Here is a 15,423-nt window from a genome sequence, read left to right on the forward strand (position 1 = left end):
CGATGCCCGGGACCCATAAGGCAGCGCCGCTATGCCTGCTGGTAGGCGGTTATGGATGGATTCGGATTGAATACGCATGGAATCGAATTCGGATATCATTATTTACCATATTTTAATTCAAATTTGGATACAAATATGAATATTATCGGATACAAATACAAAACAAATTATTCAAATCGAATTTGAATACTTACTTGACTTGGAACATAATGTCATAATGTGTATCAATTTGGTTTATTGATGGTTCTACAGTTGATAAAAAATCATGTTACGTAGTAAATTATGAGTACAGTGCATAATATATAGCTTATTGAAAATAACATATTTATTAAAAAATATTTAAATAATTAAATATTTCCACAAATATATATCCTTTAACAATAAAAATAAGTATGTTAATACATATAAATATAATTTATTCATTAAATAAGTAATATAATGTATTTAAAATTAATATTATTAGTCATATTAGAATTAATTAAACTTTATTATTGTATATCACTAGTAATATTAGATTAACATAATTATTCATTTGTCATGTAGATAATTTTTAATGGTTTAAATGGTGTACATCATTATTTTTATTAAAAAAGTGTATTTTCCATCTCTCAAGTATTGCAAAAGTGTGACATTCATCCCTCATGTTTCATTTAATGCAAATAAACCTCTATCATCCCCACCTTAGTTTAACACTAGTTTAGTGTCAATAACATCGGTTTAGGTCATGTAATCATCTTACTAATCATTGCTCAACCACATTTAATGTTGAGCCAATCACTATAATAGTTGGTGTGAATCGGTTCTATTAATTTTTCCGATAAATTTTTATGTGATAGACAATTTAGATGATTTTATGTTTTCTATGAGCATTATATCTTTGACTGAGCATGTTATATCGCTAAACAGGTATTAGTCAAATGATTACGTGACATAAACCGCTATTAGATGACACTAGATCATTGTTAAATTAAGGTGGGGATGATAGATGCACCAATTTAGTTAGTTAAGGGATTAATTTGCACCAAATGAAATATGAGGGATGGATATCACACTTTTGCAGTACTTGAGGGGTGAAAAATACACTTTTTCTTAAACTAACATCATTTGTAATTAGTAATCAGTCATAAAAATACATTTTTGATGGTTTCATTAGGTATTAAATGGATACGAATATTATCGGATATTACATATTTTTGTTGAATACGAATAAACCGGATAGAAAAATCGGATATTCCCATTTGATATTCATATTGAAAATGAATATGGATATTCAGATTAGCATTTTTGAATACGGATAATTTCCATCCGTACAGTGGTAGCGGCGGCATACGGTTGTGGCGTCGTGGCGTCCGGCGTCCGCCGCGGCATTGCGGCAGGCTGCTGCAGTCCAACTCCAGTCCACCAGCAAAGCGAGAAGCGGCAACCGTTCGGCGGTCCGTCATCCGCAGACAAGACATTCTCTCTTCTTCCTCTCCGCCCCCGGTCGCCATCGCCGATCCACCATCCCTTCCTTGGCTTGGGCCACGTCTCCCCATCTCCTCCCACACACATCAACAACCAAGCCTCCAAATCCTCCGCCGCACTCCCGTTCCATGCCCTCCTCCCAACCCTAGCCCCACCGCACCCCTCACCCCAACCCCAATCCATGGTGCTCTCTTCCCACGCCGCCGCGGCGGCGGCCGCAGCGGCCGTCGCCACCTTCCCGCAGTCCACCCGCTCGCGCCGCCTCCCCGGGTCCTCCGCCTCCCCCAGGCCCCCGCCGCCCCCGCGCTCCCTGCGCCTCGACCACGCCGCGCCGCCCCTCTCCGCCGCGGCCCCCGACGGGCTCCTCGCCGCCGCCATCGAGCACCTGGAGCGCGAGCCGGCCTCCGCGGCCGCCGACGAGGCCCCGCTGGCCGCGCTGTCCCCGCGGGAGCTGCAGCTCGTGCTCGTCTACTTCGCGCAGGAGGGCCGCGACGCCTACTGCGCGCTCGAGGTCTTCGACTGGCTCCGCCGCGCCAACCGCGTCGACGGCGAGACCATGGAGCTCATGGCCGCCATCGCCTGCGGATGGATCGAGCGCCTCGTGGGGGCCGGCGGGGACGTCGCCGACGTCGCCGCGCTGCTGGGGGAGATGGACTGCGTCGGGCTGAGGCCAGGGTTCAGCCTCGTCGAGAAGGCCGTCGCGCTCTACTGGGACCGCGGCGAGAGGGAGCACGCCGTCGAGTTCGTCAGGGACGTGCTCAGGAGAGGGGGACTTGGTGCGGGAGGGGAGCACGGCTCTGCCGACGGCGACGGCGAGCGGGGAGGACCTGTCGGCTACCTCGCCTGGAAGATGATGGTAACTTGCAGTTCCTACCCGTTTCAATTTGTGCTTGTCGTGTCTTAATAAACATTCAAATTTGTGCAATTGTTAGTCCTGCAGTGTAGCTTTGCTAGTACAAAATGATCAACTCTTGGATTTTGGTCTTCTAAGTGTATGCTGAAACAAACAAAGATTTCTGCTGTTCTGAAGTTTAACGTGATTTGTGCTTATTGCATCATTTAGTTTTGATTTCTAAACAGCTGCATTGGGTTGTTGCCTTGTTAGTGTAAAACCTTTGTCTTTGACTGTTTGTAGATTATTATTGTGCACGTGTATGTCCCTTCAAAAGTTTAAAGTGATCTTTGTTTGCAGCAGACTCAATCATATCGTAGCGTGGTCTTATCAAATCGTCTTTGGATATTCTGTATGGTACTAAACCAATTCTGTTACTAGTTGCAAGCCATGAGCTCTGCTATAAAATATTCAGCATGTATCGTGTTGCTGATTTTTTGTCATTAGTTTAGTCTTCTCTGTCGGTTGTATTAGTTTTTTTAATCAACACATGTATCATCCTCTTTACTATAAAAAAATTAATCATGTAGAACATGCTTTCCATTTAAGAATCAGAAATTTGGGGTTTGGTATTCAGTTTGTGGCTCTGGAGGCCTATCTTTCAATGATTAAGCTATTATTTAGGAAGTGAGCCTAGCTCAACTGGTTAGAGTGGGAGGTGTGGTCGTGCACTCTAACCACCTAGGTTCGAGTCCCCTCTAGTTCGAATTTGGGTGCCTATTTCTTCTTCATAATTGCCTAGCTCCTCCTAGGTTGTTTTTAAAAAATTAAGCTATTATTTGGAGTGCCCCATGGAATTTGGCTATGTTCTAGGATTCCTGCCAATTTTTTGCTAAATACTGTTGCCAAATCCTTCTTCCTGACAATGTGGAGTATTGGTTTTCATATTTGGCATACTTTGTACTAGAATAGTTATTCTGTTAAACTTAGCATGACCAGATGTTGCACGCTGCATGGCCCCTTGTTATGAACCGAATGGATATAAAGTTTGGGGAGCTATTGTGGGGCTTGCTTGTACATATCAGGGAGCTTTTAGCAAAAAATTTGACAAGTTCAATGTTTCATGGTTATTTGGGTGTAAGTGTGTGCCCATATACCATGTTGCAAGGTTTCTGGTGTGTTGTTCCTCCTGTTATATACCAATATAAGGTATCAAATAGCAAGCCCAAATCCTCTGTTTTGTAGCTGCAGCTTGCAGTCCATACGATATCTATCCTCTTTTCTGTACAAGTGACCAAAAAAATAAAAAACTGAAGTAAATCAACTATAGTTACCCATACAAAGGAAGCCAGCGGTAACTTGTTCCAGAAGGCTCTCCAAGGATTGCTGTATACGTATTTTATACTTGCCAACAGCATTTTCTATGTGATCCTTCTTCTCATGGTCCTTGATTTTGCTGAAAAATACCTAGAAGACAGAATGAATTGCAATGACAAATTCATCTTGATATTAGAATATTATACAGTTACTAGCTTAGAGCATGTTCTGTTATGTTTTGGATATTTTGTTATTAGTATAATGGATATCTATACTTTCAGTAAGACAATTTTTTCTTTGTCTGGACTGTGTATACGTGAAATTTGGTGGCATTAGTAGCAAGGTTGCGATGATCGAGGATGCTAAAAATTAGATCATATGGATGGATGGCATTCATAGTATACCAATTGAACTTCAGATAATTGACACTACTAAGTTAAAATTATGATTACTGCAAATGTGTTTGGCATTCATTTGTTCCAACATATTTTAGCTGCACATAAAAACCATATCTCATATCAATATGACGCCTATTAATTCCGGTTGTTCTAACCTTTTGAGATACTTTTTATCTGACAGATGGATGGGGACTATAGGGAGGCTGTGAGATTGGTCATTGAATTTAAGGAGAGTGGCCTGAAACCTGAGGTGTATAGTTATCTAATTGGGTTGACTGCCTTGGTTAAAGAGCAAAAGGAATTCTCAAAGGCTCTGCGTAAATTAAATTCATCGGTGAAGGATGGCTCTATTTCTAAACTGGATGCTGAGAGCATGCACAGTATTGAAAAGTATCAATCAGAATTGTTAAGTGATGGTGTTCTTTTGTCAAACTGGGCAGTAGAGGAAGGCAGCAGAGAAGTGCTAGGACTTGTGCATGAAAGGCTCCTCTCATTGTATACTTGTGCTGGTTGTGGCTTAGAAGCTGAGCACCAACTTTGGGAAATGAAGCTTCTTGGTAGAGAACCTGATACACAGCTCTATGATGTTGTATTGGCAATTTGTGCATCTCAAGGGGAAGCTGCTGCTGTACGCCGATTGCTCGCAGGAGTTGAGTCAACCAGTGCTGGAAGAAGGAAGAAGTCCATGTCATGGCTCCTGCGAGGCTATGTCAAAGGTGGCTTCATTCTAGATGCCTCGGAAACACTCATGCAGATGCTTGACATGGGCATATTTCCTGATTACCTGGATAGAGCTGCTGTATTGACTGCACTGCGGAGAAACATACAGGAATCTGGCAGCTTAGAATCGTACATGAAACTCTGCAAGCGACTTTCCGAGACAGATTTGATTGGACCTTGTATTGTCTATCTTTATGTCCGCAAATTCAAATTGTGGATGATGCACATGCTTTAGGCTCTGCTGGGCCTTTCCATCATATATCCACACTTAGCAAGTACAAAATGCGGGTGATTCAAATGCTTTCAAGTCCCTGATGAACAAGACAGAGAAGCTCTGACTACGGTGACCCAACTGGTACATAATTACGGTTCCCTGTATATTTTTGACTGAAACGGAGCTATCGACTAGCTGTTTGTTTCAAGCAGGGCTATTGTTGTACTATTGAACAGAGTACATATGGTTCTTGTAAATTTTCTGTGTTATTGTTGTTACCATATGGTACATGTAAATTTTCTGTGTTACTGTTACCATATGCAGTTAAGTTGAAAGCTGGGGGCTGTGGCAGCCTTTAGGGGATCTAAATGTACATTTCTATTGGAACTGAACTTGTAAAGTGTACACTTGTACTGATATACATATCTTTTTTATCGTTGATTGTGGTTTGGCTGCTTTTGGAACGAGAAACAATGGAGAAAAGCAAGAGCTGAAAGCTTGGCATGAGGTATGAACATAGGATGAACATCTCTATTTGTAGGATAGCTAATTCGTCTGTGCTGTCCTTTGTAAAAAATTCATGAAACGAACCTGGCCTTTGTTTCTTTGCCATCCTAGATCTAATTGGTGATGATTTTGTTTTTTTCACATCTAATAATGTGTCACCAGCAAATCAGCAATCCATTATAAAAGTTCTTGAACGCCCCATCTCGTACAAATAATCAAACATGTCCCTACTTTATCGTTTTTTGACGCCTTGGCTGCTTTTTGCCCTTGAATGAATCTCAAAACAGGAAAACGCAGAAAGACTGAGGCCGCATAAAATTAAAAATTAGAAAGAAGCAGTTGGCAGTTTGAATTGTTGGGATCTCTTTTTGAAAAAAAGTGAATGATTAAAGAGTGTCTAAAGTCTTGCATGAATAATTTTTTTTCCCTCAAGTCATGTATTAACGTTACAATTCCTTTTTCCCCCATCATTATACACAGTCGCTATACTCCCAAGCATGTTTCCCATTTATAATGAACTAAATTGTGCACTCCCTCCGAGTTAAGATGTTATGCGAAAATTAATATTGGCCAATCCATTTTATTTTTGTAAGGGCAGTCCCAATGGGACATTGATGATAGTTTCTATCCCTCTTAATTGTCATGCCAACTAAGCAATTTGCTGATGTGGCATTAGATTTATTATAGAGAGAGAAAAACCATTAGAGAGGAAACCAAGTCCTCACGCGCACCAATGAGCCAAGAAACCAGCGAATCTGCATTGGGGAGACCCAAGTAGTTTCTTCTTACTTATTGCCAGATCCTTTGCGCTTGCATCGCTGCTACCCATCACTCGAGCTCCTTTACATGATGCACAGAGGATCTGGTACTAGAAGGGAGAATGCCTTGTTGGATTTTTGTTTAGACTCTAGATAAAAAAGTTGCATTGTGAAGGATGATTTCTTGATACAATATCCTAGACTATGGAAACTAGGTTGGTTTCTCCCATTGGGACTGCCCTAATATACTTGCAAAACATGGTAAAGAACAAATATATTTTCAATACAAACTATGGTTGTGTTTTATTTTCCTAATATATTAATAATCAATGATCAACATATGAAATCTAAGGGAAAAAATGTCCTACACTAAAACAATCAGCTTTGTCCACTTAACAAAATTATTGACTAATTTTACATATTTACATTAGATCGATTTATGCCCTAACAAAATGATATTTTGTTCTCCCCATACCAGTTGAATTTTAAGGTAAAATTGTGCGCAATCCTAGCTGGTATTGCGAACCTATGTTTGAGAAATACTTAAATATTTTTTCTTGTATTTTCATATCTTGACCTTGAGACTACTGTAAGATATTTCCACGTTATGAAAACAATTTCAAAAGTCAGATTTGTTTAACATACAATGTGGCGCTAGAAATCACCCACAAAAAGTTTAACTTAAAACGTGAGGAAAATAAATTTCATTAGGGTGTAAATTAGACATATATAGATAACTTGAGGGAGTTGATGAATCAACATTTCATATGGGGTTTAGTGGACAAAACAAATTTCTTAGTTGGGCTAGTAAAGCAGAAGTCTCCCAAGAAATTATAAAGTTCGATTACAATTTTTTTGCCAGAAGTTCATTTACATCCATCATAACATTTCAATCACACAGAGCGCTTTCCCAAAATCCCGCACGGTCTCGTGGAGCACGCAAGAAGGCCCGGCCCGCAGCCCACCTCCCTTCCTAAACCCTAGCCGCCGCCTGCACCCCCCCACCACTCTTCTTTTCATGCCCCCTCTTCCCCACGCTGGAGTTGCGTTTTCATTTGAATAGGCGAGCGGGGAAGCATCTTATAAACCACACCTCCGCTCCACCGACCCGCCCCGAATCCTAGCCTCCATCCCGCGCCGCCGCCGGCCCCGCCCCCAGCGACGCCGTCCGGATCTCGCGTGCTCGCGTGCGGGCGGGATTCGTCCGGGCCTGGATTGATTTCTCCTCTGCGCGTAAGGAACCCTAACCCCGCTCTTATTTTGCTCCGATGAATCGCTTGTTGCGGTCATGCGTCTAGCTGGTTTGGCTCTTCAGTGATTCAGTTTGAGCATGATCTTAGTTGTCCTGTGATGCTCCTTGGTGCGTATGCCTTGTATGTCATGTTCGCCTGGTTTATTCTGTGGATTTTAACTGAGGCACGGTTTGTCTTAGTCCAAACACTGGCCATCTCCTTTGTTGATGTTGCCAGTAATAGGCGCTCTAATGATCATGTTGCGTCCAAGTTAGGTGGATTGGTGTATTCATACAACGTAGTGTAGTTATGTATCTTTGTTCTGTTGATTGATATATATCTCTGTATATCTCTGCTCTCTGTTGATTGATATGGCTGCTGATACTATTAGGGTAGCGATCTGTTCACCCAATAATATATTTGTTTCGTAGTTTCTTCATTGTCATGTGGCACTGTTCTACATTTCTTCTATTATGAATATTGATGCTGTGTAATTTCTTCATTACCCATAGGCAGTAGTGCTCCATAGTGTTCCTTTTTCTGTTATTAGGTTGAAAAATGTTTATGGTATTAATCACCTGTTCATGTTTTAAGTCATGTTAGCAGAGATGTAACATGATTATCTAGATGCTTGGATCATGTTTACCCCGCATTAGCTTTGTCTGGCCTCTCATTGCATTGGTTGGTTTAGTTGTTTAACTGATAATCTTTGATTGCTGACGAGGAAAGTAATTTCTACATAAGAATATGTTTGATTATCTTATGAGTATGCGCTTTAGTAGTGCTTATAAAAATTTGATATCTCACAATCATACAGCGCCTTTGTTAAATGATTTATCTGGCTAATATTTGTGGTGTGGACAATGTTATTTTGAATGCAAAAGCTTTAAGCTAGATTTAATTGGCTCATTGATCTGGTCTGTATGTATTATGCTATTTTTGTTGATTTTCTCTGATTCCTTACTGACTGACAATCTGTTTCCTTTTGGTGCAGGATAGGGCATTTGCTACAGGCATGGATATTACACAGGTTCTGCTAGCCGCTCAATCTCCGGATGCTAACCTTCGAACTGTAGCGGAAAGCAACCTCACGCAGTTCCAGGAGCAGAATCTTCCAAACTTCCTCCTCTCCTTATCCATAGAGCTCTCGAATGATGAAAAACCCCCAGAGTCCAGAAGGCTTGCTGGTATCATCCTTAAGAATTCTTTGGATGCAAAGGATTCTGCAAAAAAGGAGCTACTGACTCAGCAATGGGTCAGCGTGGATCCATCTATAAAATCAAAGATCAAGGAGTCGTTGCTGGTAACACTAGGATCTTCAGTCCATGATGCAAGGCATACCTCATCACAAGTCATTGCCAAGGTTGCATCGATTGAGATACCACGTCGAGAATGGCAAGACCTCATTGCCCAATTACTGGGGAACATGACATCCCCGGGTGCATCTGCTCCTTTGAAGCAAGCAACCCTAGAGGCATTGGGGTATGTATGTGAGGAGATTTCCCCGCAGCACTTGGAGCAGGATCAAGTGAATGCTGTTCTTACTGCTGTGGTCCAGGGAATGAACCAGACAGAGCTCAGCCCTGAAGTTCGTCTTGCAGCAGTTAAAGCCCTTTATAATGCTCTTGACTTTGCTGAGAGTAACTTTGCAAATGAAATGGAGAGGAACTACATAATGAAGGTGATTTGCGATACTGCTGTGTCTAAAGAAGTGGAGATCAGACAGGCGGCATTTGAATGCCTTGTTGCAATTGCATCCACATATTATTCGCACTTAGATCCTTATATGCAAACCATATTCAACCTGACTGCTAATGCAGTGAAAGGAGATGAAGAACAGGTTGCACTTCAAGCTGTTGAGTTCTGGAGCGCTATTTGTGATGAAGAGATTGCACTCCAAGATGAATATGAGGGATCTGATGATGGCAACTCTACTATACATTTTCGTTTTATTGAAAAGGCTCTCCCTTCACTTGTTCCGATGCTGCTAGAAACTCTATTGAAGCAAGAGGAAGACCAAGATCAAGATGATAATGTATGGAACATTTCTATGAGTGGTGGGACGTGCCTTGGACTCATTGCTAGAACTGTTGGTGATGCAATTGTCCCTCTTGTGATGCCGTTTGTTGAGGCCAACATCACGAAGCCTGATTGGCATTGTCGCGAGGCAGCTACCTTTGCATTTGGTTCTATCCTTGAAGGCCCCTCTGTTGAAAAACTTGCTCCGCTGGTCCAGGCTGGTCTTGATTTCTTGCTCAACACAATGAACGATTCAAACAGCCAGGTAAAAGATACTACTGCTTGGACTCTTGGGAGGGTTTTTGAGATCTTGCATTCTCCTGCTGGTGCCAACCCAATCATAAATAACTCAAATCTCCCTCGTATCATGGCTGTGTTGCTTGAGAGTAGTAAGGATGTTCCAAATGTGGCTGAGAAAGTCTGCGGTGCTATTTATTTTCTGGCCCAAGGTTATGAAGATGCAGAGTCCATGTCTTCTGTGCTCACACCTTATCTACCTAATGTTATTGCTGCTCTTCTCAATGCTGCGGATCGTGCTGATACCACCCATTTCAGGCTCCGTGCTTCTGCTTATGAAGCACTAAATGAGATTGTGAGAGTCAGCAATATACCTGAAACTTCAGGCATTATTGGCCAGTTATTGCAGGAGATCATGAGAAGGTTAAACCTTACATTTGATCTCCATATAATTTCTTCTGGTGACAAAGAGAAGCAAAGTGATCTGCAGGCTTTGTTGTGTGGGGTACTGCAGGTCATCATCCAGAAACTGAGCAGTACAGATGCAAAGTCCATAATTGTCCAGACTGCTGATCAGCTGATGGTTCTGTTTCTGCGTGTCTTTGCCTGCCACAGTTCTACCGTGCATGAAGAAGCAATGCTTGCAATTGGTGCTCTTGCATATGCTACTGGTTCAGGTTTTGAGAAATACATGCCTAACTTCTTCACATACCTGGAAGCTGGCTTGCAGAATTATGAAGAGTACCAAGTCTGCTCCATCTCTGTAGGGGTGGTGGGTGATATTTGCCGTGCCTTGGAAGATAAAATTCTGCCCTTCTGTGATCGGATTATGGCTGTTCTTCTCAAGGACCTATCAAACTCTATGCTCAATCGGTCTGTGAAGCCTCCGATTTTCTCATGCTTTGGAGACATAGCTCTTGCTATTGGTGAGAATTTTGAGAAATACTTGCCATATGCTATGCCGATGCTTCAGGGAGCTGCAGAACTCCTTGGTACTCTTGATCAGAGTGATGATGATATGGTTGATTATGGCAACCAGCTCAGACGGGGCATTTTTGAGGCATACTCTGGTATACTCCAGGGTATCAAGGGCCCAAAAGCGCAGCTGATGATTCGATATGCAACCCATCTACTGCAGTTCACTGAAGCTGTTTCCAAAGATAGGAGCAGGTATGCTTCATTTACGTTGCCATTTCTATTATATTGTCGTCTGGTACCTGTTTCTTACAGCTACATGCATCTGCATGCAATCAGGGATGATAGTGTGACGAAGGCTGCAGTTGCTGTCCTTGGGGATCTTGCAGACACACTTGGCGCGAGCTCAAAGGATCTGTTCCAGACCCACCTCTTCCATGTTGAGTTCTTGAGGGAGTGCCTTGACTTGGATGATGAAGTTCAGGAGACTGCATCATGGGCCCAGGGTATGATAAACCAAGCGGTGGTCTCTTAATGTGAGATGGTTTTGTTCTGTTGGTTATGGGAGGTTTCTTTTGTGGCTGTGCCAAGTCCATTTGCCACAGGTGAACGAAAGGATACCAATATATATGTAGCGTCAGTCCTAGGATCTTTGTCGTAGCAGTCGCGTGGTGTTGTTGGTCTGTCAAAGCCGTTGTGCGTCGCATTAGACTGGGTGGATTCTGTCTGTGGATGTCTTGAACAGCAAAAACTTGGTTAATTTGTCTTACTCCTGTTATTATTCGATGCTGCTGCTGATGCGTCCTCTGTTCAATGTCCATCCGATCAAATTTTGAGAGAATGTATCTGCTGATGATCAAACGCACATAGCTGGATGCATTCTCCCAGAATTTGATCTGATGTACATGCTTTGCTACAGAGTATCCCATTCCCATGTCAGCATAACTGCGGGTTATGCATAATTTCGTCGCGTGTTCATGGTTTGAACTATGTTGGTCTCACACCAGAATTTCGTTTCGTGAAATTTGTTCTTCTGAATAAAATTAGTATCAGGTAAGCAGGTCTTAAGCTAGAGACAATTTTCTTGTGAATGGATTCAGGTTCACCCCTTGTGAATGTGCACATCTACGTTTAACTATGCAAGACCTTTTATATCTTTAGCACATCATCACCTGCAACATCTGGACTTTATCCAACCTCTGCTCTGGCCACACACTGCAGGCTGCAGTTTCTCTTCTTGTTCTTATGTACAGATGGACACAAACTTCACTGAATACAAACTGAAACCCAAAAAACAAAATACAAAAAAAAAAACGGTGTATTATCTACTGAACAGCTCTTTGGGGGTGCATTTGAGCGAGAGATTGTTCTGGGAACTTCAGGGATTCAGATCCTTGCAAAATAAACATGCCCATATGCCCGTCAGTTGACCTCCGTGGAGATGATCTCCAGCTCCGCCCACCACAGCGGCGACACCTTGGGGGTGGCGGCGTCGGGCGGCATGGCGGTGATCTCCCTGAGCCGCCTGGCGACCTCCGGCATCGTGAGCCGCCGCCTGGGCTCGCGGTCGGTGCATCCCCTGATGACGCCGTCGAGCCGGTCCACGGTGGCGGCGTTGAACGACCGCCGCAGCGCGGGGTCCACCACGTCCCTGAGCCGCCGCTCCCCTCTCAGGTACCCCGCTGCCCAGCCCTCCAGCAGGCCGCCCGCCGACGCCGTGAACCGGCCGGCCATGGTCTCCAGCAACACCATCCCGTAGCTGTACACGACGCCCTCCCTGTCCGCCAGCGCCGGGGAAGGGGGCAAGGACTCCTCCTCCCGGGGCTCGTCGCAGAAGAAGACGTCGGAGATCTTGGCGGCGAAGTCGTCGGTCAGGCAGATGGTGGACGTGTCCAGCGTCCGCAGGATCTCCGGCGGGCTCAGCTGGTGCATGTGCTCCAGGCAGTAGGCGACGCCCACCGCCACGCGCAGGCGCGTCGGCCAGTCCAGGTGGCCGTCTTCTCTGACTGCAGTGCAGATAGCCAGAACCATCAGTGTCACACTTTTACAGTGAAATTTTATGCATATATGCTTATATGATCGTGAAATTTTACTGTTCTAGTGCAGTGATTCTAGTCCATTACCGTGGAGATGCTCGAAGAGAGTGCCGTTTGGAGCGTACTCGAACACCATCATCCTGGTGAAGGGCTGTTCCTCCTGGCAGTAGCCCAGCAGGTTCACGAAGTTCTTGTGGTTGACTCTGGACAAGCTTGTTATCTGAAGCAATACATTGGCCATTAGTAGGGAAAGATTTACTGTACACCACTACCTGTCCTTAATGTCAATTTGTTAAGTTCTATGGTGAATCTTCAGAGAAAATCGGGACAGTTTCAGAGTAGCATTTCTCACCTTCTTCCTGAACTGTGTTTCGCAGTGCTTGGACCATTCTTTGGCAGAGCTCTTGGTCGTCGACACCACCGCGATCTCGACGCCGCTGGACAGCGTCCCCTTGTACACCATGTAATCCGGCAGGGAGCCGATGACGTTGCTGAAGTCCTCGCAGGCGAGCTCGAGCTCTGATCTCTTCAGCGACGGCACACCTGCAGATCGAAGCATCTGTCAAGCATCTCCAAGAAGCTGTATATGTGCACTGCAAAATGAAGGTTGGCCGTTGTTTAGCAAATTAACAGTATGTCGGGGACGAACTGGGCCCACCTGTCACAAACGCTTTCTGCAGCTGCCCGCTGAGGCCGGTCGCCCACGGTCTGACGGTGACCACCTTGCTGGACCGGTAGCACAGGAGGAAGACCGCCACGGACACGGCCGCGAGCAGGGATGCCCCCGCCGCGGCGATGACGTAGACAGGCCTACCGACATGATTGGAGTGTCTCCCTCCAGTTGCAACGCCGGCGATCACCGGCCTACTACCGTTGTCGGCCGGCTGTGGGGGCAGTGCGATGCTCTGTGAAGGATTGCTATCATGCGCCGGCAGCGGCAAAGGCTTGGCGAACACCGCCGGCGAAGGTGCCGGAGCAGGCGACGGAGGAAAGCTGATCGGCGGCGTAGCCTTCGGTGTCCACGGCCACGGTGGCCATTGCGGATACTGTGGCTGCCGGTTTGGCGTGAACGTCGACGGCGGGCCCTGGAAACCTCCTCCGCCAGCTGAAGGATTGTTGTTGGTGAAATCCGGCCATGCCGCCTTGTTGCTGTCGAAACGCCCGGACCAGTACTTGTTCTGCTGCTCCTGCAGGATTTTTCTTGTACGGTCTCCATGGGTTATCCTGCCAATAGTTGGGTGGAGATAAAAGGAGAGTGAGCAGAAGAGGCGAAGAACAATCGGACAAGGGATGATGTACCGTCATACTCTGGGGCTTCTGCTTTTGGTGGTTCAGCTGTCAGTTTCCGTCTTTCTGACAGCCAATGCATGATTCCAAGCTCAACTTGCTCTATCCACCACTCTACGTACAATTCGTGCAACGCGGTGCAGGAAGGTAGAATGGTAGATACGTGTGCCAAATATTTGTGGACAACGTTAGGTGATCTGCATGGATTTTTGCTTGCTGTTTTCAGGTGGAAAGTGAAGGATTGGTGCTGAAGATGCGTAATCGGTTACATGGATGAAGTCAAGCTTAATATGGTACCGCCTTTTTATTTTATTGGCATCAGAAAAGCATCAGGGCCTCTGCCTAATGGCACTAAAACTCTGGAAGTTGAGATCAATCATGAACAATTATTTGAGGCACGCGAACAGTTGAGAAAAACGGAATGGTCCAAGAAAACAAGAATTGCTGTGGCTCATCAGGATCAGTTGATCAGAGATCTCACCTGGCTTCGGAGTCGGAGCGGATATCTTCCTCCGGGTTCAGAGTTCCTACAACCAGTTTAGCACCGACGAAACATATATCAGTTTCTCATGACGTGAACCGAGTATCAAAGATTCATGCCCTGATGCCCAATTACCTTCTCACATTACACACCGACAAACGAAGAGGAAAATTGAAAGAAAAGGAAGTAGCAGAGAGAGACACACCTTGCCCGGCGTCGTTGCTGCTGCCGAGATGAGGGAGCACGGAGACCAGCGCCACCAGCAGCAGGACACCCACCATCCACCGGCGGCGGCGCATCTTCTCCATGGACGCCGACGAAACTCCACGAAGCAACACGGGAACGCTCACTCACTGATCGTGGAAGGCCACATGCTTCAGCAGCTTTATGCAAAGGCAGAGAGATCAAGAAAGGGAAGCGACGACTTGGGTAGCGTGGCAGTCGTGGAGGGGTGGGAGGAGCTAATCAGGTAGCAATGGCGTGGGAGGAGACCAGGTCGTCTCCACCTCGGCTAGGTAGTAGCGTCGCGGTGGAGACTGGAGAGTGGAGACCGGGGAGGAAGGGCACCAGATATGGTGGGGGAGCAGACCGGGGAAGACGGCCACGCGGAGGTGGAGATGATTTGGGGTCGATCGGGTCCCCGGTCTCGGGTGTGAGTTGTGACCACTCGCCACTACCGCAGCAATGCAGTGCGAGCAGGAGCACAAGAACATAGCAGAGGTAGAGCAGAGCCTCACCGGCCGCGGCACCGCAATTAATTCCCGCTTGGCCCGATGCCCGGACGTGTCGATTTTGTGTATGGCACGCCCAACGCAACGGCTTCGTCGAGAGCCGCGAGGTCAAAAGGAGGCAATAGCACCAGAGTAAAATTTGGCCTTGGACCAGGTAGTTTTTGCGGTTGGTATGTTCTGACTCTGGATTTACAAGAAGCTACTCAAAACCATATCGCGACAGAGTATGGTCGCCAACGCACTGATTCGACCACTGGTTACTAATAAGCATATAA

At 45.3% G+C, this 15,423-nt stretch overlaps 3 protein-coding genes across 4 annotated transcripts; 2 read left to right on the forward strand and 1 right to left on the reverse strand.

Annotated features, from left to right (window-relative positions):
* The first annotated feature begins 1,405 nt into the window (after positions 1-1,405).
* LOC101766468 (pentatricopeptide repeat-containing protein At2g30100, chloroplastic) lies at positions 1,406-5,384 on the forward strand. The gene is made up of 2 exons (XM_004962336.4): positions 1,406-2,320; positions 4,193-5,384. The coding sequence occupies exons 1-2, from the start codon at positions 1,646-1,648 to the stop codon at positions 4,964-4,966; spliced, it is 1,449 nt and encodes a 482-aa protein (XP_004962393.1). The 5' UTR covers positions 1,406-1,645; the 3' UTR covers positions 4,967-5,384.
* A 1,838-nt stretch (positions 5,385-7,222) lies between these two features.
* On the forward strand, positions 7,223-11,403 carry LOC101766888 (importin subunit beta-1). The gene is made up of 3 exons (XM_004962337.3): positions 7,223-7,443; positions 8,437-10,868; positions 10,953-11,403. Exons 2-3 carry the CDS (start codon positions 8,458-8,460, stop codon positions 11,146-11,148), a joined length of 2,607 nt encoding a protein of 868 aa, XP_004962394.1. The 5' UTR covers positions 7,223-7,443; positions 8,437-8,457; the 3' UTR covers positions 11,149-11,403.
* Positions 11,404-11,739: 336 nt separating this feature from the next.
* LOC101767561 (probable inactive receptor-like protein kinase At3g56050) lies at positions 11,740-15,160 on the reverse strand. Of its 2 annotated transcripts, XM_004962339.4 has the most exons (7): positions 14,623-15,160; positions 14,418-14,463; positions 13,957-14,133; positions 13,308-13,873; positions 13,002-13,192; positions 12,737-12,869; positions 11,740-12,619 (listed from the first exon to the last, which is right to left on the reverse strand). In XM_004962339.4, the coding sequence occupies exons 1-7, from the start codon at positions 14,723-14,725 to the stop codon at positions 12,036-12,038; spliced, it is 1,800 nt and encodes a 599-aa protein (XP_004962396.1). In that variant the 5' UTR covers positions 14,726-15,160; the 3' UTR covers positions 11,740-12,035. The 2 variants fall into 2 exon arrangements, with proteins under 2 accessions (XP_004962396.1, XP_004962397.1); XM_004962340.4 differs by lacking the exon at positions 13,957-14,133 and having other exon boundaries at positions 14,623-15,153.
* Between the last annotated feature and the right edge of the window lie 263 nt (positions 15,161-15,423).

Source organism: Setaria italica, chromosome III, assembly GCF_000263155.2.
Source record: "Setaria italica strain Yugu1 chromosome III, Setaria_italica_v2.0, whole genome shotgun sequence".
Lineage (NCBI taxonomy): Eukaryota > Viridiplantae > Streptophyta > Magnoliopsida > Poales > Poaceae > Setaria > Setaria italica.

Coding starts and splice junctions, on each gene's coding strand:
- LOC101766888 (XM_004962337.3), top strand. CDS start 8,458: ATGGATATTACACAGGTTCTGCTAGCCGCTCAATCTCCGGATGCTAAC. Junction 10,869..10,952: donor GTTTCCAAAGATAGGAGCAG/GTATGCTTCATT, acceptor GCATGCAATCAG/GGATGATAGTGTGACGAAGG.
- LOC101766468 (XM_004962336.4), top strand. CDS start 1,646: ATGGTGCTCTCTTCCCACGCCGCCGCGGCGGCGGCCGCAGCGGCCGTC. Junction 2,321..4,192: donor ACCTCGCCTGGAAGATGATG/GTAACTTGCAGT, acceptor TTTATCTGACAG/ATGGATGGGGACTATAGGGA.
- LOC101767561 (XM_004962339.4), bottom strand. CDS start 14,725: ATGGAGAAGATGCGCCGCCGCCGGTGGATGGTGGGTGTCCTGCTGCTG. Junction 14,464..14,622: donor CAGCAACGACGCCGGGCAAG/GTGTGTCTCTCT, acceptor AACTGGTTGTAG/GAACTCTGAACCCGGAGGAA. Junction 13,193..13,307: donor GCAGAAAGCGTTTGTGACAG/GTGGGCCCAGTT, acceptor TTCGATCTGCAG/GTGTGCCGTCGCTGAAGAGA.